The 25,191-nt window shown below is 42.1% G+C and overlaps 3 protein-coding genes across 3 annotated transcripts in view; all 3 read right to left on the reverse strand.

Moving 5' to 3' along the window:
• Nucleotides 1–305: 305 nt before the first annotated feature.
• LOC103517979 (alpha-tocopherol transfer protein-like) lies at nt 306–6,507 on the reverse strand. The gene is made up of 4 exons (XM_017447643.2): nt 6,404–6,507; nt 1,648–1,750; nt 977–1,123; nt 306–464 (listed from the first exon to the last, which is right to left on the reverse strand). Exons 1-4 carry the CDS (start codon nt 6,505–6,507, stop codon nt 321–323), a joined length of 498 nt encoding a protein of 165 aa, XP_017303132.2. The 3' UTR covers nt 306–320.
• A 2,885-nt stretch (nt 6,508–9,392) lies between these two features.
• LOC103517981 (bumetanide-sensitive sodium-(potassium)-chloride cotransporter) overlaps nt 9,393–25,191 on the reverse strand; it is a 37,609-nt gene continuing 21,810 nt past the window's right edge. The window contains exons 9-18 of the mRNA XM_026829892.1: nt 24,222–24,422; nt 16,590–16,821; nt 16,322–16,448; nt 14,505–14,704; nt 14,025–14,210; nt 13,545–13,659; nt 12,432–12,674; nt 11,483–11,520; nt 10,016–10,227; nt 9,393–9,638 (exon numbers count right to left, since the gene is read on the reverse strand). Coding sequence (XP_026685693.1) covers nt 9,393–9,638; nt 10,016–10,227; nt 11,483–11,520; nt 12,432–12,674; nt 13,545–13,659; nt 14,025–14,210; nt 14,505–14,704; nt 16,322–16,448; nt 16,590–16,821; nt 24,222–24,422 — 1,800 coding nt within the window. The remainder of the gene's footprint in view (nt 9,639–10,015; nt 10,228–11,482; nt 11,521–12,431; nt 12,675–13,544; nt 13,660–14,024; nt 14,211–14,504; nt 14,705–16,321; nt 16,449–16,589; nt 16,822–24,221; nt 24,423–25,191) is intronic.
• On the reverse strand, nt 18,111–20,240 carry LOC113471034 (bumetanide-sensitive sodium-(potassium)-chloride cotransporter-like). The gene is made up of 2 exons (XM_026829891.1): nt 19,998–20,240; nt 18,111–18,353 (listed from the first exon to the last, which is right to left on the reverse strand). The coding sequence occupies exons 1-2, from the start codon at nt 20,237–20,239 to the stop codon at nt 18,218–18,220; spliced, it is 378 nt and encodes a 125-aa protein (XP_026685692.1). The 5' UTR covers nt 20,240; the 3' UTR covers nt 18,111–18,217.

Raw genomic sequence — 25,191 nt, forward strand, 5'->3', positions numbered from 1 at the left:
TACATTTTTACTTATGTACTTAACAGCTCCTTATGACCAATCAGTTGAATTTTGTGTAATCAGTTTTTAGGTATACCCCGATTTTTTTTACTTTTTTTCATGTGATGAACATGTTCATTTCCGTTAAAATCCGTGAAAGGTACATTGCATGTAGGTGATGTAGGTTGGTACCCGGATGGTCTATCATCTGAACATTTGCGTGTTGCTATCTTTTCCCGGCCCCACGGGGGAGGTTTGTCGCCAAATTGATAAAAAAATTCTGTCACTTCAAACCTTAGCAGATGTACAGTGACGTAATATTACCCCTGGAAAACCTCAAATTATAATAAACGCCTATTCCATAAATTTCTTACCCGGTCTCGCATCTTAGGTTTCATGAACATTTTGAACAGACTGGTTAGTTTCTCGGATAGTTGACTACAATTGACCAGATGGATCTGCTGTAGACGTTGCGGGAATGCATCCTGAGGGAAACAAAGGGAGATTTAATGAACTGTAGACCTTAGAAAGGTCCCAACGGGCTTTACCAATGGGACCCTTACAACTAAACATATTCGCGCTTTGTGTTGACAATGTTTACCAAATTTCATCAGTCCGATAAGCCGTTTGAGATCTTATAAATCAGCATCTAATACATTTCTCTGTTTGTGTTGGAAAATCCTAGGATTCACCTAGAAATAAGCTGGTCAAATCCAAAAGATTTAAGAAATCCTAGGTTTAGCCGCTCATCGGTATTTTCCCGTAACATACACAACTTAAGTTTTCGCGGCACAGACAACTGTTTTCACGGAGACTGCGTTTAAAGAGGAGCTATTATTTTGACATTTTTGACGCTAGAAGGAACTGTAACAAAGGAGGACTTCTTGTACCTTAAACGAAGTGAGGAAGACAGGATAGGAGAAAGCCAGCGACCTTAAGCTTAAAGGCTAAGCCAGCCTATACTTTTTTTGGTGTGCGGTGTTGTCAGATGACTCACCTGTGAGGCCATGAGTACTTTCTTGGTGTGCGGAGTTGCCAGTTTGGCGATATGTTTGACGCTCAATGATTCCAGATCCCATACAAATATATCACCCCGGAACAATGACTCCTCGTGTAGTCGGATATCCGAAATCATGAGGATCGTCTGGGAAAGGAAAAAAGTAAAAAATTTGGTGCGAACATCACACGACTTTCATTATCCTATTCGGCGGATTCCGAAATCCTCCAAAAAGCTGTAGAAATACCGCCAACCGTTTGCACCGATCTTAACCAAAAGTTTCCTGCTCTTACCGTTCTCGAGTTGTTTTGTTTACAGACAGACACACACCAGCTTAGTCTGGCTGGGAGACTTTAAACCGGGAGTAGACCAGCTTAGTCAGGCTGGGAGACTTTAAACAGGGCGTAGACCAGCCTGAATTTCCCTTGCTATATAAATAACAAAGGTGGAGTGCGAAGGGCATCCACTCGTAATTTTTTTGCAGCCAAACGAAAAACACCAACTCCGCCTATACACGGAAAAAGGCGAAGAAGTATTGAAGTAAACTAGACCTATGAAATATATAAGACCTTGTTTAGACTGCGGGAGTAAAGGGACTTTTCAGTCTCATTCTGACAGGATAAACAAGGTATATTCTATTCTATTAAATTTCGCTTCGTTCGGTGTTTTACCTTGAAGAGGGCGGCAGGGTTGAAGGTTTCAGCGTCCGATGAAATCTTATGATAGACAATACGACAGCCGTCCGGTGACAGGATTGGGAACGGCGCTATCTTACTGGAAATAAGTAGAATACAACGTCAATCAATCAATCAATCAATCAATCAAATCATGAACTTTATCTGCAGTAAAGCAGAGACCCTCTTCCCAACTTAAGTGATGATCACAGCATTACTATAAGTGTCTCCTTTACTATTAATTTCATATCAAATCATGAATTCTTTGTGGTACAGCAGAGACTTTCTTCACAACTTTAGTGATGATCACAGCATTACTATAAGTGTCTCCTTTACTATTAATTTCATATCAAATCATGAATTCTTTGTGGTACAACAGAGAGCTTATTCACAACTTTAGTGATGATCACAGCATTACTAAGTGCATGCCTCCTTTACTATTAATTCCCTCATTTACCATCAATCTTTTTACACTGGTAATGCCGCCACTGATCGCTACTTGATTAAAGTAGCTACTGAATCGTCCTCACGAGGCTGAGTGCACCCCGAACTTCAAGCACAGAGCCGAAAATTGAACTCGGAACGTTTAGCCCGCAAGCCTTCTCTTCATAGGAATATAAGGGTACAAAGTCCAGGAAAATTCCAGACCTCCCTGGTGAAATCCACACAGCTGGAAATTGTAAAATTCTTGGTCTTCCCCTGTCTCTCTGTGTCCCTGTATTTTCCTTGTGATCATCACTATAATAGGTACCTTACATGATCATTAGTAATGTCATTACTAATGATGGAATTTCGGATTTTCTGATATTTTATCATCATTACTTGGAAATAATGACATTACTAATGATTGTGCAAGGTACCTATAAGGAGGCACTTGGTAATGCTGTGATCATCACTAAAGGCTTGTCCACATATAGTCGTCGGTAATGGACTATGTGTGGACATAGCTTTAAAGGATCATAAGGAAAAATCAGTGGTTGGGTGGAAGAGCTCCTCCAGGAGAACCCTGCCACTTTAGGAACCCATAAAAAAAACCCAAGTCCTTGAAAACTTGCTTACCTACTTATTTGAAAAACCCCCTTACTTACCTACCTACATACATACATATCTTGAATTTTTTATGTATTGAACCTACCTATGTATTATGATTTATATTAGGGAGATCAATTTATGTATTGACAAGGTAATCTAGGTATTGATTTAATTATTGTATAAAGAGATGTTTTTACCTGTTGACGTAGGTTATGGTGAATGGTAGTACTATCTAGTTAGTGGTAATGTTACAATTTATGACTAGAAATGGATGCCAATTATTGAGATCTTGTGCCAATCGACTAACACCTTGACTCCAATACTATGTTTGGCTGTTCATTTCCTATGACATGAGCAATTTTTGGTCCCTTTTTGTTCAGTTTTCGGTCCTCGTGGCATTAATTGTAACTGCTTAGAGTGCTAAGGTCTTATCGTCCCGAAATCGAAGAGAGAAGAAAGACAGGATAGGAGAAAGCCAGCCGTTCCGAGAACGAACCTTATCCGTTCCCTTTTTGTTCAGTTTTCGGTCCTCGTGGCATTAATTGTAACTGTTAAGAGTGCTAAGGTCTTATCGTCCCGAAATCGAAGAGAGAAGAGAGACAGGATAGGAGAAAACCAGCCGTTCCGTGAACGATCCTTATCCGTTCAGGATAAAATCCGCCCCGAGTGGGAATCGAAAAATTCAAACATCGAAAGGGGTTTAGTCAAAACCCCTTTTTACTTTCCTTATCCTATAGGAAGCAAAGTAATGTAATCGGGTCAAATTTTTAAACGTTTAAAGTTAATCCCAAACACTAAAAAACGTGTTTTGGCACTAAAAACTGACCATCGAAAATTTGACCCCATTACATTATGTAGGTACCTACTTTATTTCCTTTCCTACATTATATGTACCTAGATAAGGAAAATAAAAAGGTTTTGTCAAAAGTCAAAACCCTTTTCATTTTTTTTTTTTTTTTTTTTTTTGTAATCAAAATTAATAGCAAAAATCACAAAGTGCCTACTGCTAATCCATAAATCACCAACACTATAAGATTTCTCACTCTGACAGCTTTGAAGATGCCTCTGTGACTACTCTTGTTTAGAATGGTTAGATAATACAGTAGGTTTTCCTCTAGATGTGAGATGGGACTATGATACCGTGCAAATTGTTTATAATCATCACACCAACACTATAAGATCTCTCACTCTGACAGCTTTGAAGATGCCTCTGTGACTACACTTTACACTTGTTTAGAAGGGTTAGATAATACAGTAGGTTTTCCTCTAGATGTGAGATGGGACTATGATACCGTGCGTATTGTTTATAATCATCAGCACGTAGTCTATCTTATCCTCTCGCAGGGGTCAGTAGGGGGGGAGTCAAATCTACTGTCAGAGGCGAAGCCTGAACTATCCCAGAGTTCAGAATTCCCACAGACGGAAGCGAGCCAGCCTTTTTTTTTTAAAAAAAAAAGAGGTTTGACAGAGGGAACTGTAACTGTTATGGTCTTATCGTCCCGAAATCGAAGAGAGAAGGAAGACANNNAAAAAAAATAATTTCTATATTTTCTTCTCTTCTATTTGGAATTAGGATCCACTATGCTTATGAATTTTAGGAAAGCACTAAAAGGAATTCCTAATCATTAAGGTACGACTGTGCATTCGGCCCTAAGTGTCTCCTTTACTATTAATTTCATATCAAATCATGAATTCTTTGTGGTACAGCAGAGAGCTTCTTCACAGCATTACTAAGTGCCTCCTGTACTATGAATTCCTTCATTTATCATCAATCTTTTTACACTGGTAATGCCGCCACTGATCGCTACTTGATTAAAGTAGCTACTCAATCGTCCTCACGAGGCTGAGTGCACCCCGAACTTCAAGCACAGAGCCGAAAATTGAACCCGGGACGTTTAGCCCGCAAGCCTTCTCTTCATAGGGATATAAGGGTACAAAGTCCAGGAAAATTCCAGACCTCCCTGGTGAAATCCACACAGCTGGAAATTGTAAAATTCTTGGTCTTCCCCTGTCTCTCTGTGTGCCCGTATTTTCCTTGTGATCATCACTATATAAGGAGGCACTTAGTAATGCTGTGATCATCACTAAAGGCTTGTCCACACATAGTCGACGGTAATGGACTATGTGTGGACATAGCTTTGAAGGCTCATAAGGAAAAATCAGCGGTTGGGTGGAAGAGCTCCTCCAGGAGAACCCTGCCACTTAAAGGGAACCCATAAAAAAAACCCAAGTCCTTGAAAACTTACTTACCTACTTATTTGAAAAACCCCCCTACCTACCTACATACAAACATATCTTGAATTTTTTATGTATTGAACCTACCTATGTATTATGATTTATATTAGGGAGATCAATTTATGTATTGACAAGGTAATCTACTGTTTTTTACTTGGTTTTGTGTAGTTTGTTTTATTCAGTTCCGCCCTGTTTTGCTAGATTACAGCAAGGTTTACTTTTCTTTCTTTTTAATATCAACTAAATATAGCTACAGCTACCTAGTTTGACAACTGTTCTAAGAAAATCCAAGTATTTTTTCCTTGTTCTATAGGGATAAAAAGCATGTTATCATTCTTATTTTTTACTTTTTTTTAGTGCGTCCAAATATTACTTTTTTAGTGCCAAAACACGTCTTCAGTCCCTAGTTTTCTTTTTTTATAGTGACAGGTCAAAATTCATCTTGGGATGGCAGACGTTAATGTCAAATAAATTGATAAATTAAATTCATGTGATGTAAGGGGTGAAAGATATTTCCCCGTCTGGTTTTAGAGCATACCAAACTCCATCTTGATCAACTGTCTGACTGAAGTCAGTTTTCCTATAAGTATGATAAAGGCGGGTAAACAAAAAACAACAAGACAAAAAAAGCGAAATTTTGAAAACTGTAGGTATCTACCTATCTAATAGAAAATTGGTTCAAAATTCTAAAAATTAATAATCGAAACCGAACATTACCTACGTAATTTAATTTATTTCAAAGCCCAATATCTATCATTAGTAAATAGTAAATCAAAGTTATGAACCAAATACCTAAATAAAAGTGCAAACGTGATTTTGTTAAAATTCAAACGAACAAGTTTTTGTTAACTTCATCTGAGTACACACTACACACACCGCAAACAAGAAAATGAAACAACTGCTAAATTAGGCGCTGGTTTGTGTCGTAGCATGCCCATCACGTAGAGACACAATACTTCCCATTTAGGTGCTGGGTCAACACGAGAACACCAGAAAGTAACCCGTTGAAATAGTTACAATCGAAATACTAGTACATTTTTTTTGTCGAGGTTGGGGTTCGAACACAGGTCTTCTGCATGGGAAGCAAGTGCGTCAGCACTGGGCTAACCATGCCCCCATGTTCCTTTTGGTGGAGTTTGCCGTTCGCGAAACTCACCGATTTCTGGTTGAGCTTACAGCTGACCTTTTCTGCAGACTAAATCCACCTTTCGATTATTTTCTTTGGTTTGATGGATGGAACTGTAACTGCGGAGGTCTTATCCTCCCTCAGTCGAAGAGAGAAGGAAGACAGGATATACATAGAGAGCCGTTCCGAGAACGAACTTATCCTCCCTCAGTCGAAGAGAGAAGGAAGACAGCAAGACAGGATATACATAGAGAGCCGTTCCGAGAACGAACTTTAGGATCTTTTAGGATAAAGTTTGCCCCGGGCGGTAATTGACTCCGTGCTCCGTGGAACTTACTTGGCTCGTTCCTACTCGGTTACTCACCATAGTTCTGTGGTAGATGAGGCTGGGTTCGAATCCAGGCCCGGAGAACTTCCCGGTTGTGCTCGATTTTGTCATCATCAGTCTCGTTGATATCGCTCATGATAAGCCTCTTCTGGGCCTCATCACACGACGCAACTGATATATTACCGTAGACCTACTCGGTTACTCACCATAGTTCTGTGGTAGATGAGGCTGGGTTCGTATCCAGCCTCGGAGAACTTCCCGGTTGTGCTCGATTTTGTCATCATCAGTCTCGTTGATATCGCTCATGATAAGCCTCTTCTGGGCCTCATCACACGGGCCTTCCATTAGGGGAGACATTGCGCCGCAGGCGATTGTTTTACTGGGTCTCTGGAACGGTTTTTGTACTTGATCTTGCGTAATTCCTCCGCCGCACTGTTTTTTACTTGGTTTTGTGTAGTTTTTTTTATTCAGTTCCGCCCTGTTTTGCTAGATTACAGCAAGGTTTACTTTTCTTTCTAATATCAACTAAATATAGCTACAGCTACCTAGTTTGACAACTGTTCTAAGAAAATCCAAGTATTTTTTCCTTGTCCTATAGGGATAAAAAGCATGTTATCATTCTTATTTTTTACTTTTTTTTTATCATTAAAGTGCGTCCAAATATTAGTTTTTTAGTGCCAAAACACGTCTTCAGTCCCTAGTTTTCTTTTTTTTATAGTGACAGGTCAAAATTCATCTTGGGATGGCAGACGCTAATGTCAAGAAAATTGATAAATTAAAGTCATGTGATGTAAGGGGTGAAAGATATTTCCCCGTCTGGTTTTAGAGCATACCAAACTCCATCTTGATCAACTCTCTGACTGAAGTGAAATGTGAAATCCTCAGTTTTCCTATAAGTATGACAGAATGACAAAGGCGGGTAAACAAAAAACACCTGGCGTGATCAGTTTTGATTGAAGTAGAATAAACGCTAGGTCGTGAAGCCTTGTAACCGCTAAGTCGCGGGTTCGATTCCCGCCGGGGCGGATTTTATCCTAAAGAGATTCATTATTCTCAGAACGAGCTGACTTTCTCCTATCTTGTCTTTCTTTCGCTTTCGGGACGATAAGACCAAACTTACAGTTCCCTCTATCAAATATCTAACTGTCACACATGGCCTTGTTGCTTAGCGTGTAAATAAATAAATAAAAAAAATATCAACTGTGACCAAAAACTTGGCTTACTTTTGTTCCTCGACCTCTAGGTCTTGTCCGTGTCGGGCCGGGGCAAATATCCGCAGCTTACATGTTGACCATGAGTTGCGGCTACTCAGAATGTGCGGCAGAAGAATAGGAGAAAAAAAGTCACTTTTCATCCAAGTTTGCCATGGGCCATTCAAGAGTTATCCCAGCCTAGTTAACTTGCAGGGTAGCGCGTCTCGCGGCTATATCACGGGTTCGATTCCCGCCCGGGGCGGATTTCATCCCAAATAGGTAAGATTCGTTCTCGGAACGGCTGGCTCTCTCCTATCCTGCCTCCCATCTCTCTTCGCTCTCGGAACGATAAGACCTTACCAGTAACAGTTCCCTCTATCAAACGTCCCGGTAAATAATAATAATACCAATAACCAAATATCTAGTGATGGGAAAAATGAAACTTTTCAGGGCTCCGGATCCCAGGTTTCGAAACGCTCTAAGGTTTCGGATCTGAGTTCCGAAACTGAAACCGAAACCTTGAAACCTTCGGGTCCGTTACGTAACGAAGCAGACTTAAGCAGTAAGCAGGGAGGTTTCAGTTTCAGTTCAGTAGTTATCGACATAGTTTGTAGTGCGCTTCTGTCTTTCTCTTTCCTTTATTCAAGTTCCGAAACTTTAACTCAGCGGTTTCATGAAACCAGATCCGTATTCTCGGTTTCGAAACCGCGTTTCGAAACAGTTTCATGAGACACATCACTACAAATATCTATTTCAGTAGAGAATGAATCTTCCAAAGGGTCCCGAGTTCCCAGTTCGCGAGCAAAATTCGGGCGGTTTCGCAGAGCCTTTGCCCTTGCCTCGAACTATGAAACGGATTTTCCAGTAGTTTTACCCAGATCACACTGTTCAACTCACCTTAAAGGTGGGTCTCCAGCCCAGTGGTTTGATGAGGGCTGCATGGAATGTACAGAAGTTAATCAGAGCGTACGAAGCGAGGTAGAAGTTTGAGATGAGAGGAGCGATGGCATTCAGTTCAGCTGAGGAAAAAAGAGCATAGCTTAGTGGTTCAGTGAACGAGAAAGCTCATAAAGATAAACAGGGAGTAGACCAGTCTGGCTGGGGGACTTTAAACAGAGAGTATACTAGCCTGAATTCCCCTTGCTAAAGAAATAGCAGCCAGCCTGGTTAGCTTAGTTGGTAGTGCGTCTGCCTTGTAAGCGCTAGGCCGCGGGTTCAAATCCCGCTCGGGGCGGATTTTATCCTGATGGGATAATGTTCGTTCTCGGAACGGCTGGCTTTCTCCTATCCTGTCTTCCTTTTCTCTTCGATTTCGGGACGATAAGACCATAGCAGTTACAGTTCCCTCTGTCAAACCTCTTAAAAAAAAAAAATCAAAGATACCGATAGAAATCTAACGTGAACGTAAAATCAACATTCCACTCAGCATGTTTACAATTTTACGTAAATGCAGTGGCCCCATTTATGGTTACAATTTTCCGACCATTTTTTTTTTCTTTCTTTGAAGATCACCTTTTTCTTATGCTTACAATTTTCCGACCATTTTTTTTTTTTTTTTTTTTTTTTTTTTTTCTTTTTTTTCAAAGCTTTGAAACTTTTTCTTAAAATTCCATAAAACCCATAGGTAAAAATAATATACCGAGGGGTTGGGTAAGGTAGGGGGGGCGTGAAAAAATGAGAATATGTCCAAAGGGCGCCATGCAAAAAAAAAGTTTGAGAACCACTGCCTTAGAATAAGATCTACTAAACTAGACTGCGCGAGTAAACGGACTTTTCAGTGCTGGTATTTAAACAAGATATATTCTATTCTATTCTAAACTACTTGTACTCACTGTATCACGTTATAATAAGCGTTGAGATCAGACACAGGACATGTCATCCAGTCGTTCTTAAACCCCAACATGATCACATTGGGCCGCAGTTTACCCAGCCCTGCTGATTTCATGAGAGCCGCTACATTATCGTCAAATTGGCCATCATCCACTAACACGTAGAATGCCTTGTCCTTGTTCTGTTGAAGCCACTTGATAGCGGCCGCGGTTCGGTTGGTGCGGCGTTTGAAGGACAGTTTCTCCTGAGGAGCAGAGAGAGAGAGAGAGGTGGAAGGGTTTTAACCGCGGCTGTTCTACTTCTCAAATTATAAAATTCTCAAATTATATGAGGATAAAATTCCATACCTCGGCTGGGATCGAACCCACGCCATCCTGTTTACCAGGCGTCTTGACCACTACGCCACCGAGGCAGGTGGCGGTTTAAAGGTTTAATATAGAGAGGGAAAGGCACAATTCGCCTTAATTTCCAATGGAATATTCATCTCAGTGAAACGGGTTTGCACGATTTGTATCATGCACGGGGTTCTTAGTTCTTATCGAGAGATATGTTTAGGATAAATTTCGCCCCGGGTGAGAATCGAACCCGCGACCACCGCCTCCAAGGGCTGGCTCCACTTACCTTGACCACATCAGCGCAGATGAGTAAGGAGTGACTCTTAGTGAACCAATGAGCCAGATCAATCAGGGGCGGTCTCACTTGGGGTTGACCGCAGAGGACTAAAATCTGGGGCCGATAATTCTTAACGTGGTCCCCTACGAACATAAGCTTGTGGGCGCTGGCCAGGGCAGACTTGTACGTCTGGGCCTGGGTTGACGAACCCCAGTTGACATCTGGGAACAAATTTGGGTGTTGGGAGGAAAAAGAAATAATTAATCAATTTTATTCTTGTCTTGTGGTTCGGTAAACTGAAATTCAGAGTCACAACGCGGAGTGCACCCCATATTCCAAGCACAGTGCCGAAAAAAACTTCGACCCCGCCAGAAATCGAACCCGGGGCCTCCGGCGTGCCAGCCTAGTGTAATACCCACTCGGCCACTGAGGCTGCTAGAGTGAACCCAACCATCGTGAAAATGGAACTTTGAGAATTTTATAAAGTAGAACTTTTACAATTTTAAAGCCGTTTTGACCAAACTGCTGGTGCTGGTCCTACTCCCCAACTAATTTAATTTTCTCCTTTCTGAATTTCCCCTCTTCTGAAGCTCGTTTCCCCTCTTTTGGTGTGATAACGCCTGTACTAAACCATAGGAAATCAAATATGGCGCGCCATCCGAATCGATTCTATTTCCGAAAGGAGAATACACCTTACTCTTGAACCCACAGTAAGTTCTTCGCCCTTTTCGAAGGGAAAAATGGAACTTTTCATACCTGGTTTTGTCAGCTCCCATGGCGTAGTGGTCACTGCGCTCGCCTTGCGCGGGAGACCCGGGTTCGATTCCCGGCGGGGTCAAGAAATTTGTATCATCCAAATGATTGATTCCGTGACTGGCTGTTGCGGGGCCATCCAGGTAACATCTTGACCACTACACCGAGACGTATTTCACAACAATGATACATTCACGTGTGTAGACACCTAGACACCATGGACAGACCACATGCGTCTAATGTAGCAGTTGTTTCATTGTTTGGAAATAAAAACGGCGGTGAAACACTCATCTTCTTTTTTAATCCAGTTAACATCTTGACCACTACACCGAGACGTATTTCACAACAATGATACATTGATACATTCACGTGTGTAGACACCATGTGACTCATAATAATACCTAATACATCTACCTATACCTAGATGATGATAGCTAGAAATAATTCCAGGTAACATCTTGACCACTACACCGAGACGTATTTCACAACAATGATACATTCACGTGTGTAGACACCATGTGACTCATAATCGTACCTAATACATCTACCTATATAGGTACCTAGATGATGATAGCTAGAAATAATAAGATACCTAGATGTGTCTGTAAATCGAGATGAAATCTGCCATGACTAACAAACAGTGGTTAGAAATAATAAGATACCTAGATGTGTCTGTAAATCGAGATGAAATCTGCCATGACTAACAAACAGTGGTGAGCTTACCATCGAACATAAGGAAGCATCCCTGCAAGCTGCGAGATCTATTCCGGCTTTGGAAGAACTTTATCCTAAACAGATAAGGTTCGTTCTTGGAACGGCTGGCTTTCTCCTACTATCCTGTCCTCTTTCTCTTCAATTTCGCCAGTGGTGAGCTTACCATCGAACATAAGGAAGCATCCCTGCAAGCTGCGAGATCTATTCCGGCTCTGGAAGAACTTTATCCTAAACAGATAAGGTTCGTTCTTGGAACGGCTGGCTTTCTCCTACTATCCTGTCCTCTTTCTCTTCGATTTCGGGACGATAAGGTATATCTCTTATGTTATGGTGCTAGTAGGTACACTGTAGACTTTTTTTTGCTAAATTTGATCTCGCGAAACACTCTTTTTTTAAAGAGGTTTGATAGAGGGAACTGTAACATCTATGGTCTTATCGTCCTTGCTAAATTTGATCTCGCGAAACACTCTTTTTTTAAAGAGGTTTGATAGAGGGAACTGTAACATCTATGGTCTTATCGTCCCGAAATCGAAGAGAGAAGGAAGACAGGATAGGAGAAAGCCAGCCGTTCCGAGAAATCAAATCACGATTACTTGTGGTAAAGCAGAGAGCTTCTTCACAACTTTTGTGGATATCACAGCATAACTGAGTGCCTCCTTCTATTTCATTGCTCATCAATCTTTTTAGATTGGTAATGCCGTAACAGGTCGCTACACGATTGAAGTAGTTACCCAATTGTCTTCACGAGGCGGAGTGTACCCCGAACTCCAAGAGCCGAAAAATAACAATTTATTGATGAGCTGCCCAAAGTCTGGGTTGCCAAATGACACAACATACTACATAGGTACTCACATTAAATCATCATGTGAGTCCATACGTAAAAACTCCACTCTGAGGCTTAGGTGTACGGGCTAAACAGCCCCAAAGCATGGGCTTCTACGAATCTACTAGTACTCACATGATGACCAATGTGGCATCGTTGGAATGCTCGAGGAGAAGTTCGCGCAGGCGCAGATGTCGATTGGTTTTGCCTTGGATCGCATCAAGGTCAACGTCCAGTGTTGCCGGATTATGCGTGCGATATTGATGGATGAGAGAGTCGAACAGTTGTTCGGATTCGGGCTGGACGGGCTTGGATATGTCCGATATCATCTTGAGACTCGAATATTTGATGCGGAACTTGGACAGGAGATCCGCCATACTGGAAATGAAAGGGATAAGTGATAATAATAATATTGAAGTTTATTTTAAACCACATTAACAATAAAATGTTCTTTTGGAATAAATCTAAGTACTAGAGTAATTTAAGGAAATTCTTCTTAATTATTTTTCTTCTTAAATTTTCTTCATCTTCTTTATTAGTTTGATGACTTGAAACTAGAAAAAAACTGACCATCGAAAATTTTACCCGAATACATCACTTTCCTTCCAATAAGATAGGGAAAGTAAAAAAAAAAAAAAAAAAAAAAAAAAAAAAAAAGGTAAAGGACGGAACGATGTAAATCAACAAAGTAAAATTGGAGGATTGATAAAGAGAACTCTAACAACGGAGGTCTTATCGTCCCGAAATTGAAGAGACAAGAACACAAGAAAGAGGATAGGAGAAAGTTCGCCCCGGGCGGTAATCGAACCCGCGATCTAGCGCTTACAAGGCAGGTCCTTTACCTTCCAAGTTTTTTTTTTTTTTAACAAGTTTCCATTTACATATATTTGATCAACAAAAAACTCAGAACATACATTTTTCTTATAAATGGTATACCCATCCGTATAAGCAGAGCTTGTGCCACGGATGGGGAAAAACTAGGCTGGCCAACTTTTATGTCCAAAATGTCATACCTCTCACTGACGTGATCAGTTTTGATTGAAGTAGAATAAACGCTAGGTCGTGAAGCCTTGTAACCGCTAAGCCGCGGGTTCGATTCCCGCCGGGGCGGATTTTATCCTAAAGAGATTCATTCTCGGAACGAGCTGACTTTCTCCTATCTTGTCTTCCTTTCGCTTTCAGGACGATAAGACCAAAGTTACAGTTCCCTCTATCAAATATCTAACTGTGACCAAAAACTTGGCTTACTTTTGTTCCTCGACCTCTAGATCTTGTCCGTGTCGGGCCGGGGCAAATATCCGCAGCTTACATGTTGACCATGAGTTGCGGCTACTCAGAATGTGCGGCAGAAGAATAGTCAGACCTGCGGCATAATAAAAGAAAAGTTTTGTTTGCCCAAAAACGTTTTAAATTATTTAATTTGATATTAATAATCACTGCTTTTAGCCAAAACCAATTGGCCTCAGAGCGATCACTCTAAAGCTGATTTAAACGCCCACCCCATCTGAACATGGGAAAAGGCGTAGAAAAAAAAAAAGAGAAGGTGAAGAAGATTAATAATTAAAAAGTCACCATAACTTTGAACGATTTGTTCAATTTTGATGAAATATGGCAAAATGGAAACTTTTCTTTCCTTCATGAAACTGAAACCTAGTATGCCCAAAAGGGATTTGATTGAAAATAGCACTCTCCTGTGAAATTATTTTGGAAACAAGACTAATATATTACCTCCATTATCATACAGCCACCACACATCAATAGTTCCCCGCTTGGTCTTGGTGTCAAAACATTGCATCATATTCATACCAGGATGATCCCGGGCACTTATATTAGTGGTTTCATCCTTCTTGCTGGGATATTGCTGAATAGATTGTAGATCCTTGCTCGGTAGCAGCTCACGTAACTTGACGCCCTCTTGTGAATGGAAAACAAAACAAAGTAAAACGATTTTATTTTATTTTTTCACTTCTTTTGAGAGGTTTAGTAGTTAGTATGAAGTTCGCGCCGAAGGGGAATCGGATCTGTAACCAAGGAACCAAGCTTGTAAGGACATGCGCTAGGTACCCTCAAACAGGCTGCCAGCACTACCTCTTCATAGTATTAGATACAGACGACCTTCAAAGCTTTATCTAAGCTCCTAGGCTGTTCAAAGGTGTTGATAAATGCCAGTGAACTTCCCTAGAAGTTTAGAGTTCCCTAGAAGTTTACCTGCGGCGCTAATAGAGTTCCGGTCCAGATGATAGTCGGAGCTCGCCTGTAGTATATTACTGTGGATCGGATACTTGTCCTTAACATACAGGATGTCCTCCTTCTCGTCTACATCTGGGGGGAGATCCACAGTGTGAGAATAGTCGAGACCGCCCGGTACGCGGAGCACCAGGACAGACAGACGGTACTCGAAAGCGTTGCTGAAATCAATCGAGAATTGAACGAAGTGAGCTCGAAGTTTTAAGTCGACAATCCTCAAGGACTGGTTCGATTACAACTCCAAGCAACTCTTCAGCGCTGCCAGAAACAGACACCACATTGTTATTATATAATTTCCAACCTCCGATAGGAGAGGAATGTAAAGAAGAAGAAGTCTTATCAGAGGAACCCGATCCTTAAATGAGGGAAAATCCTGCCAAATCGGTTCGTGTAAAGATATTCTGATGTTGTTGTCAAATGTAAAGGAACTTGACCACTATAGGCCAATCCTGGTACACTGGATGTAAAAGAAAGTGTCTTGAGGTAATGCGAAAGCGGTGCCGATGTACAATCTTTTTCTAAAAAAAGGCCTTGGGGGATGGTAGGAGTTCTTTCACATTATAGTAAGTAAGCGAATAGGCTGGTCTACTCCCTGTTTAAGGCCCCCCAGCCAGATAGGCCAATCCTGGTACACTGGGATGTAAAAGAAAGTGCCTTGAAGTAATGCGAAAGCGGTGCCGAGATACAATCTTTTTCTAAAAAAAAAGGCTTGGGGGATGGTGATGGTAGGAGTTCTTTCACATTATAGTAAGTAATTTAATCGACCCAGTACATAGCTGGAACGAAGGCTTGGGGGATGGTGATGGTAGGAGTTCTTTCACATTATAGTAAGTAATTTAATCGACCCAGTACATAGCTGGAACGAGCTTAGTGGTTCAGTGAACGAGAAAGCTCATAAAGATAAACAGGGAGTAGACCAGTCTGGCTGGGGGACTTTAAACAGAGAGTATACTAGCCTGAATTCCCCTTGCTAAAGAAATAGCAGCCAGCCTGGTTAGCTTAGTTGGTAGTGCGTCTGCCTTGTAAGCGCTAGGCCGCGGGTTCAAATCCCGCTCGGGGCGGATTTTATCCTGATGGGATAATGTTCGTTCTCGGAACGGCTGGCTTTCTCCTATCCTGTCTTCCTTTTCTCTTCGATTTCGGGACGATAAGACCATAGCAGTTACAGTTCCCTCTGTCAAACCTCTTAAAAAAAAAGAAAGAAAATAGCCAAGGTTGAATGCGAAGAGCATCCACCATCTACTTGTAAAATTTGTAGCCAAAAGCAAATGTCAGCCCAAAGCAATCACCCTAGTTAGGACTGATTGAGAGGCTGACGAAAAACGCCAACTCCGTCTGTACACAGGAAAAGGCGAAGAATAAAGAAGAAGAGAAGATTCTATTCTACTCACCAATAAGAACAAACGCAGATGAAATAAGAAACGTGAGTACGTAGCCTCTGTACGGTTCCTTGTTGCGACCATACACCTTACTCAGATATATGAAACCCGGATATATACGATCTATGCCGAGTGCTTGCAATTTGCAATAGCCGAGGTACGGACAGGACGCGTGTGGTCTGTGTCTTAGTATGTCTCTCATACTACTCACCAATAAGAACAAACGCAGATGAGATAAGAAACGTGAGTACGTAGCCTCTGTACGGTTCCTTGTTGCGACCATACGCCTTACTCAGATATATGAAACCCGGATATATACGATCTATGCCGAGTGCTTGCAATAGACGAGGTACGGACAGGACGCGTGTGGTCTGTGTCTGAGTATGTCTCTCATATTACTCACCTATGAGTACAAACGCAGATGAGATAAGAAACGTGAGTACGTAGCCTCTGTACGGTTCCTTGTTGCGACCATACGCCTTACTCAGATATATGAAACCCGGATATATACGATCTATGCCGAGTGCTTGCAATAGACAAAGGTACGGACAGGACGCGTGTGGTCTGTGTCTGAGTATGTCTCGCCTTACTCAGATATATTGCAATAGGCGAGGTACGGACAGGACGCGTGTGGTCTGTGTCTGAGTATGTCTCTCATACTACTCACCTATGAGTACAAACGCAGATGAAATAAGAAACGTGAGTACGTAGCCTCTGTACGGTTCCTTGTTGCGACCATACGCCTTACTCAGATATATGAAACCCGGATATATACGATCTATGCCGAGCGCTTGCAATAGACGAGGTACGGACAGGAGATTGGTAAGCGCTGTGGAGAGGGTGGCCGCGAAACAGCCGATGTAAATAATGATGCCGACTGATGATATGAGTTGCATGATCTGGAATACATGCATAGATCAATAAGGGAGAAACAATTCAAATTTATTGACGGACTGCTCAAAATTGACTTGCCAAAACACAGCATAAGTTTTAGACAATGCAATGTTGTAAGTACCTATGGTACTTTTCTGTAGATTTAACGTCTCTGATGTATAACTGCAAAACAGATCAATAAGAGAGAAATAATCAAAATTTATTGACCAACCGCCTAAAGAGTTACCAAAACGACACAAAGTTTGCGTTGCCAAAAAGATTTTATTTTTTTTTTTAAGAGGTTTGACAGAGGGAACTGTAACTGCTATGGTCTTATCGTCCCGAAATCGAAGAGAGAAGGAAGACAGAAATAGCTCGTTGATTAACAAGTAAGCATGTGAATAGTTGATCCCATGGGATTTTTCACGCCGAATCGAATGGTGAAACTTTTAGAACTGTCCGACTTACAGTTAAGTTGCGGTTCCCCTCCATGCGCTTCCATCGGATTTCCCAGTTGACGTGGACTGTACCTGGGCCACGTTCCATGAAGGAAAATCTATTTTGTATTTCGCCCTTCGCAAAAGTTCCAATATAATACCTCATAATTAATCATATGTACAGAAGAAAAACCTTGCACACGTATTTTAATGGTTGCTGTGATGTCAAAATATTACAAAGTGTAAAATAGGTAGATATTAAGTTTCATAAAGTTCAGAGTTGTGTTTTCCTTTCCGAAACCGATTCCGACGGCGCGCCATATTTCCTTTGGTTTAGTACAGGCGCTATCACACCAAAAGAGGGGAAAGGAGCTTCAGAAGAGGGGAAAGGAGTTTCAGAAGAGGGGAAAGGAGTTTCAGAAGAGGGGAAAGGAGTTTCAGAAGAGGGGAAACGAGCTTCAGAAGAGGGGAAATTCCGACAGGAAAATACAACTTTGCTTCAAGGATCGTAGCCCTGATACTGATACCAATCGTCAAGGCGAGAATACCAATTTTGACAATTACATGCCTCGCCTGGTGTAGTGGTTAGCACGGTGAACTCTGGATCTGGAGGTTGGTGGTTCAAGTCCAAGTCAAGTCATGATATCTAGCATACTGTATTCTAAGTCATCAGTAAATGGGTTTCTTCAAATTAAATTGATCCCAAGGGCAAGGCAATGCCTAGACCCTTGACAAATGGAGTGTGCCTGAAGGCATGTGATGTGTTCCAATCCACTCGACCCCATCTAAGTGGGGAACAACATTTGTGACAAGTATTTATGCTTTAACAGAAATGCCGAAAAACCATGACACTCTGTTTCGTGTTAATATAGGCCGGTTGGCGCTTCGAACTCTTGACGTTCGCGGGCCTCCCGGCACACTTGATTGAAATTCCTACATGCCTCAGCTGGGATCGAACCCGCGTCCTTCTGTTCACCAGTCTGGTTCAAGAGTAGAATGTGAGTACAGATGTCTGGTTTCCTCGGATCAGGAGGAAGGGAGGTAGATCCCGGGTAAGGATCTCTAGCCATGTCATGTAGATAGGGGCGGGGAGGATGTCCTTACGAGGCATCGGGAGAGACCTGGGGAAGGAGACAAAAAGTAATGAAATCCATACAGGGTGTTCAACATCTATTTTCTACTTGTGATGCACGACAGAAAAAAAAATCAAATCTTGATTACTTGTGGTAAAGCAGAGAGCTTCTTCACAACTTTTGTGGATATCACAGCATAACTGAGTGCCTCGTTCTTTACTATTTCATTGCTCATCAATCTTTTTAGATTGGTAATGCCGTAACAGGTCGCTACACGATTGAAGTAGTTACCCAATTGTACAGGGTGTTCAACATCTATTTTCTACTTGTGATGCACGACAGAAAAAAATCAAATCATGATTTTTTTTTTAAAGAGGTTTGGCAGAGGGAACTGTAACTGCTATGGTCTTATCGTCCCGAAATCGAAGAGAGAAGGAAGACAGGATAGACTTGTGGTAAAGCAGAGAGCTTCTTCACAACTTTTGTGGATATCACAGCATAACTGAGTGCCTCGTTCTTTACTATTTCATTGCTCATCAATCTTTTTAGATTGGTAATGCCGTAACTGGTCGCTACACGATTGAAGTAGCTACCCAATTGTCTTCACGAGGCGGAATGTACCCCGAACTCCAAGAGCCGGAAAAACTTCGACCCCGCCGGAAATAGAACCCGCGATCTCCGACATGGAAGCCTAAGGTGATATCCACTCAGCCACTGAGGCTCGGGTGTCTGTCTATATTTTTGAAATTTCACGCGGAAAGACGATTCCAAGTTCTACTAATGTGTTTCCTTTTGCAAAAGGACACTGAACCCTTTTGATCTTCGATGGTTGGTAATGCGACATGTTGGATTTTCAATAGTTCAGGTGCTCTAACGCCAAAAGAGGGGAAACGAGCTTCAGAAGAGGGGAGTCCAATTTCCGAAAGGAAAATGCGACCAGAGAGAAACAATCAATAATAATTTATTGATGAGCTGCCCAAAGTCTGGGTTGCCAGATGACACAACATACTACATACATAGGTACTCACATGATGATTTAGTTTAAGTCCATACATACACAAAAACTCTCTGAGGCTTAGATGTAGGGGCTAAACAGCCCCAAAGCATGGGCTTCTACGAATCTACTAGTACTCACATGATGACCAATGTGGCATCGTTGGAATGCTCGAGGAGACAAGAGCCGAAAAAACTTCGACCCCGCCGGAAATAGAACCCGCGATCTCCGACATGAAAGCCTAAGGTGATATCCACTCAGCCACTGACGCTCGGTTGTCTGTCTATATTTTTGAAATTTCACGCGGAAAGACGATTCCAAGTTCTACTAATGTGTTTCCTTTTGCAAATGGACACTGAACCCTTTTGATCTTCGATGGTTGGGAATGCGACATCTTGGATTTTCAATAGTTCAGGCGCTCTAACGCCAAAAGAGGGGAAGTGAGCTACAGAAGAGGGGAGCTTTTGTTCCAATTTCCGAAAGGAAAATGCGACTAGAGAGAAACAATCAATAATAATTTATTGATGAGCTGCCCAAAGTCTGGGTTGCCAAATGACACAGCATACTACATACATAGGTACTCACATGATGATTTAGCTTAACTCCATACGCTAAAACTCCACTCTGAGTCTTAGATGTAGGGGCTAAACAGCCCCAAACCCCAAAGCATGGGCTTCTACGAATCTACTTGTACTCACATGATGACCAATGTGGCATCGTTGGAATGCTCGAGGAGGAGTTCGCGCAGGCGCAGATGTCGATTGGTTTTGCCTTGGATCGCATCAAGGTCAACGTCCAGTGTTGCCGGATTATGCGTGCGATATTGATGGATGAGAGAGTCGAACAGTTGTTCGGATTCGGGCTGGACGGGCTTGGATATGTCCGATATCATCTTGAGACTCGAATATTTGATGCGGAACTTGGACAGGAGATCCGCCATACTGGAAATGAAAGAGACAAGTAGTAATGACTTGAAACTAGAAAACAAAACTGACCATCGAAAATTTTGCCCGAATACATTAGTTTCCTTCCAATAAGATAGGGAAAGTAAAAAAAAAAAAACGTAAAGGACGGAACGATGTAAATCAGCAAAGTAAAATTGGAGGGCCAGCCTAGTTAGCTTAGTTGGTAGTGCGTCTGCCTTGTAAGCGCTAGGCCGCGGGTTCGATTCCCGCCCGGGGCGGATTTTATTCTGATGGGATAATATTCGTTCTCGGAACGGCTGGCTTTCTCCTATCCTGTCTTCCTTCTCTCTTGGATTTCAGGACGATAAGACCTTGGCAGTTACAGTTCCTTCTATCAAACCTCAAAAAAAAAAAAAAAAAAAAAAAACCTATAATTTTTTTTTAATAAAATTAATTTTGTTTTGGGGGAAAAAACCCCAAAAGGTTTACTGACCCAGCACCTAAATGGGAAGTATTGTGTCTCTTCTCGCCCATCTGATGAGAGGCATACTACGGGATGGGCATGCTGCGACACAGGCCACAAGCGTCTAATGTAGCAGTTGTTCCATTGCTACGAAATAAAAACGGCGGTGGAACACTCATCTTTTTGAGAAAAAAAGTCACTTTTCATCCAAGTTTGCCATGGGCCATTCAAGAGTTATCCCAGCCTAGTTAACTTGCAGGGTAGCGCGTCTCGCGGCTATATCACGGGTTCGATTCCCGCCCGGGGCGGATTTCATCCCAAATAGGTAAGATTCGTTCTCGGAACGGCTGGCTCTCTCCTATCCTGCCTCCCATCTCTCTTCGCTCTCGGAACGATAAGACCTTACCAGTAACAGTTCCCTCTATCAAACCTCTCGGTAAATAATAATAATAACAATAACTAAAATTTTATTTCCACAATATAGCCCTCAAGCAGTTTTTCAGCTCTCTCTCAAAATTTGAAAAAGAGGAGATTGGCGGTTTTGCATCTCATGCCCTCAAATATCTATTTCAGTAGAGCATGAATCTTCCAAAGGGTCCCGAGTTCCCAGTTCGCGAGCAAAATTCGGGCGGTTTCGCAGAGCCTTTGCCCTTGCCTCGAACTATGAAACGGATTTTCCAGTAGTTTTACCCAGATCACACTGTTCAACTCACCTTAAAGGTGGGTCTCCAGCCCAGTGGTTTGATGAGGGCTGCATGGAATGTACAGAAGTTAATCAGAGCGTACGAAGCGAGGTAGAAGTTTGAGATGAGAGGAGCGATGGCATTCAGTTCAGCTGAGGAAAAAAGAGCATAACTTAGTGGTTCAGTGAACGATAAAGATAAAGCTCATAAAGATAAACAGGGAGTAGACCAGCTTAGTCTGGCTGGGGGACTTTAAACAGAGAGTATACCAGCCTGAATTCCCCTTGCTAAAGAAATAGCAGCCAGCCTGGTTAGCTTTTAGTTGGTAGTGCGTCTGCCTTGTAAGCGCTAGGCCGCGGGTTCGATTCCCGCCCGGGTTTATCCTGATGGGATAATGTTCGTTCTCGACCCCATCTGAACATGGGAAAAGGCGTAGAAAAAAAAAGAGAAGGTGAAGAAGATTAATAATTAAAACCTCACCATAACTTCTGAGCGGTTTGTTCAATTTTGATGAAATTTGGCAAAATGGAAACTTTTCTTTCCTTCATGAAACTGAAACCTAGTATGCCCAAAAGGGATTTGAAAATAGCTCTCTCCTGTGAAATTATTTTGGAAACAAGACTAATATATTACCTCCATTATCATACAGCCACCACACATCAATAGTTCCCCGCTTGGTCTTGGTGTCAAAACATTGCATCATATTCATACCAGGATGATCCCGGGCACTTATATTAGTGGTTTCATCCTTCTTGCTGGGATATTGCTGAATAGATTGTAGATCCTTGCTCGGTAGCAGCTCACGTAATTTGACGCCCTCTGGTGAATGGAAAACAAAACAAAGGAGAACGGTTTTATTTTATTTTTTCACTTTTTTGAGAGGTTTAGTAGTTAGTATGAAGTTCGCGCCGAAGGGGAATCGGATCTGTAACTAAGGAACCAAGCTTGTAAGGACATGCGCTAGGTACCCTCAAATAGGCTGCCAGCACTATCTCTTCATAGTGTTAGATACAGACGACCTTCAAAGCTTTATCTAAGCTCCTAGGCTGTTCAAAGGTGTTGGTAAATGCCAGTGAATTTCCCTAGAAGTTTAGAGTTCCCTAGAAGTTTACCTGCGGCGCTAATAGAGTTCCGGTCCAGATGATAGTCGGAGCTCGCCTGTAGTATATTACTGTGGATCGGATACTTGTCCTTAACATACAGGATGTCCTCCTTCTCGTCTACATCTGGGGGGAGATCCACAGCGTGAGAATAGTCGAGACCGCCCGGTACGCGGAGCACCAGGACAGACAGACGGTACTCGAATGCGTTGCTGAAATCATTCGAGAATTGAACGAAGTGAGCTCGAAGTTTTAAGTCGACAATCTCAAGGACTGGTTCGATTACAACTCCAAGCAACTCTTCACAGCGCTGCCAGAAACAGACACCACATTGCCATGATGATTGCCAACCTCCGATAGGAGAGGAATGTAAAGAAGAAGAAGTCTTATCAGAGGAACCCGATCCTTAAATGAGGGAAAATCCTGCCAAATCGGTTCGTGTAAAGATGTTCTGATGTTGTTGTCAAATGTAAAGGAACTTGACCACTAGGCCAATCCTGGTTCACTGGATGTAAAAGAAAGTGCCTTGAAGTAATGCGAAAGCGGTGCCGAGGTACAATCTTTTTCTAAAAAAAAGGTTTGGGGGATGGTGATGGTAGGAGTTCTTTCACATTATAGGTAGTAAGTAATTTAATCGACCCAGTACATAGCTGGAACGATGTAGGATATGTATGTATAGTAAGTAAGGGAATAGGCTGGTCTACTCCCTGTTTAAGGCCCCCCAGCCAGACCAACTTATTTCCTTAGAATAAGATCTACTAAACAAGACTGCGCGAGCTGGAACGATGTAGGATATGTATGTATAGTAAGTAGGCGAATAGGCTGGTCTACTCCCTGTTTAAGGCCCCCCAGCCAGACCAACTTATTTCCTTAGAATAAGATCTACTAAACAAGACTGCGCGAGTAAAGGGACTTTTCAGTGCTGGTACTTAAACAAGATATATTCTATTCTATTCTAAACTACTTGTACTCACTGTATCACGTTATAATAAGCGTTGAGATCAGACACAGGACATGGCTCAAAATTGACTTGCCAAATACGGCCCTGACGACAAGTTATATTGGTTTAGTGAACTTACTTAGGATGAACAAGTGTATGAACAACTCGTATAGTATCGGCCTAGTATGTTAAATACCCTAATGGGGTTAGTCAGAAGACTTACTTATTTTCTGTGTCCGGTACAATGTCACCATTTATATCTCTCGCTCCTAGAAGAGTTCGACTTGTACTGCTCTCTCATTAGCACTGAGCAGGTCTTCTTGGGTGCAGGTTTGGTCTCATTGGTCGCAGCCCTACTTCTTTACACCACGGGTCGCAGCCAAGAAGACTTGCTACATGCGCCAATCACTCACCGTATAGTATAGAGCAACCTCCGTGGCCGAGTGGGTATCACACTAGGCTTGCACGCAGGAGGTCCAGGTTCGACTCCCGGCGAGGCCGAGGTTTTTTTCGGCTCTGTGCTTGGAATTCGGGGTGTACTCAGCCTCGTGAGGACAATTGAGTAGCTACTTTAATCGAGTAGCGACCAGTGGCGGCATTACCAGAGTAAAAAGAATAATTATAGATATGTCATATATATATCAATATTTTATTGGACGAACTGCTCAACTATTGAGTTGCCGATTGACACAGTTATACTAAGTCAGACACAAATGTGATAAATTTCAGGAGGCTCTTAGTAATGCTGTGATATCCACAAAAATTGTGAAGAAGCTCTCAGCTTCACAAGAAATAAATCATGATTTAGATTAGATTAGATATCTCACTCACCGTATAACTTCTCTGCAGACCGTACGCACAATCAACCAGTCCGTCACACGGTGTGAACGCATCCGGCAGTTGCGTGACATTTCCAGTGGCCGCACGCACCGCTACTCCGCCGGCCGCTAGGACAAAGGCCACATAGGATATGGCCGTGATGAGGAGCGCCAGCAGGGTGCCTTTGGGAATAGCACTGCCCGGGTCCTGGAAATTATATTATTTTAAATAAAAAGTGTGAAATTTCCCTTGGCGAAGAAACAGCAAAGGTTGAATGCATAGAGCATTCACTCATAAGTTTGAGAGGCTAACGAAAAACGCCGACCCCGTCTGAACCCGGGGAAGAAGAAGGAGAATTGGGTAGGTATTTGAAATTTATTTAACGTAACGTCAGCGTAATTGTAACTTCTAAGGATTTAAGGTTTTTAGTGACGGGGTTTTATCCTCCACTAGCTTCGCTCCGGAATCCCGCTAGTTCATCCCGAGGCGTGGCCAAACTTGTAGAAAAGGCATGGCCGAACTTGTAGAAAATAATAAAAATGTCTCCCGCGTGCAAGGCAAGTGCAGTGACCACTACGCCATGGGAGCTGACGTTGTTACCGATTGATCAAACAGAGTCTATGTTCGAGCGATGTCAATTTGTCAATCGATATCTAAAGTTTAGTCCACACACAGTTGACGCCGTCGATCGAAGAGGTGAATCTATGTTGTCGAGGCAGTGTGGACGGTTTCAGTCGACGTTGATCGACGACATTGACTACGTGTGGACACAGCTTTAAGGCTTGGCTCACATTATTATTATTTTTTTTTCTAAACATTTACATCTCTTTATTACATATAATATAGATAGGTATACATGACAAATTTGGAAAACGTTATTAGAGAAATAGGTAGATACATCGCGCCATAGGGTAAGTGTACCATTTATTCGCCCACCTAAAAAACGTATCATTTATTGGCCCACCTGCCCACATTTATTTTT

This window comes from Diaphorina citri, unplaced genomic scaffold, assembly GCF_000475195.1.
Source record: "Diaphorina citri unplaced genomic scaffold, Diaci psyllid genome assembly version 1.1 scaffold2026, whole genome shotgun sequence".
NCBI classification, from domain to species: domain Eukaryota; kingdom Metazoa; phylum Arthropoda; class Insecta; order Hemiptera; family Psyllidae; genus Diaphorina; species Diaphorina citri.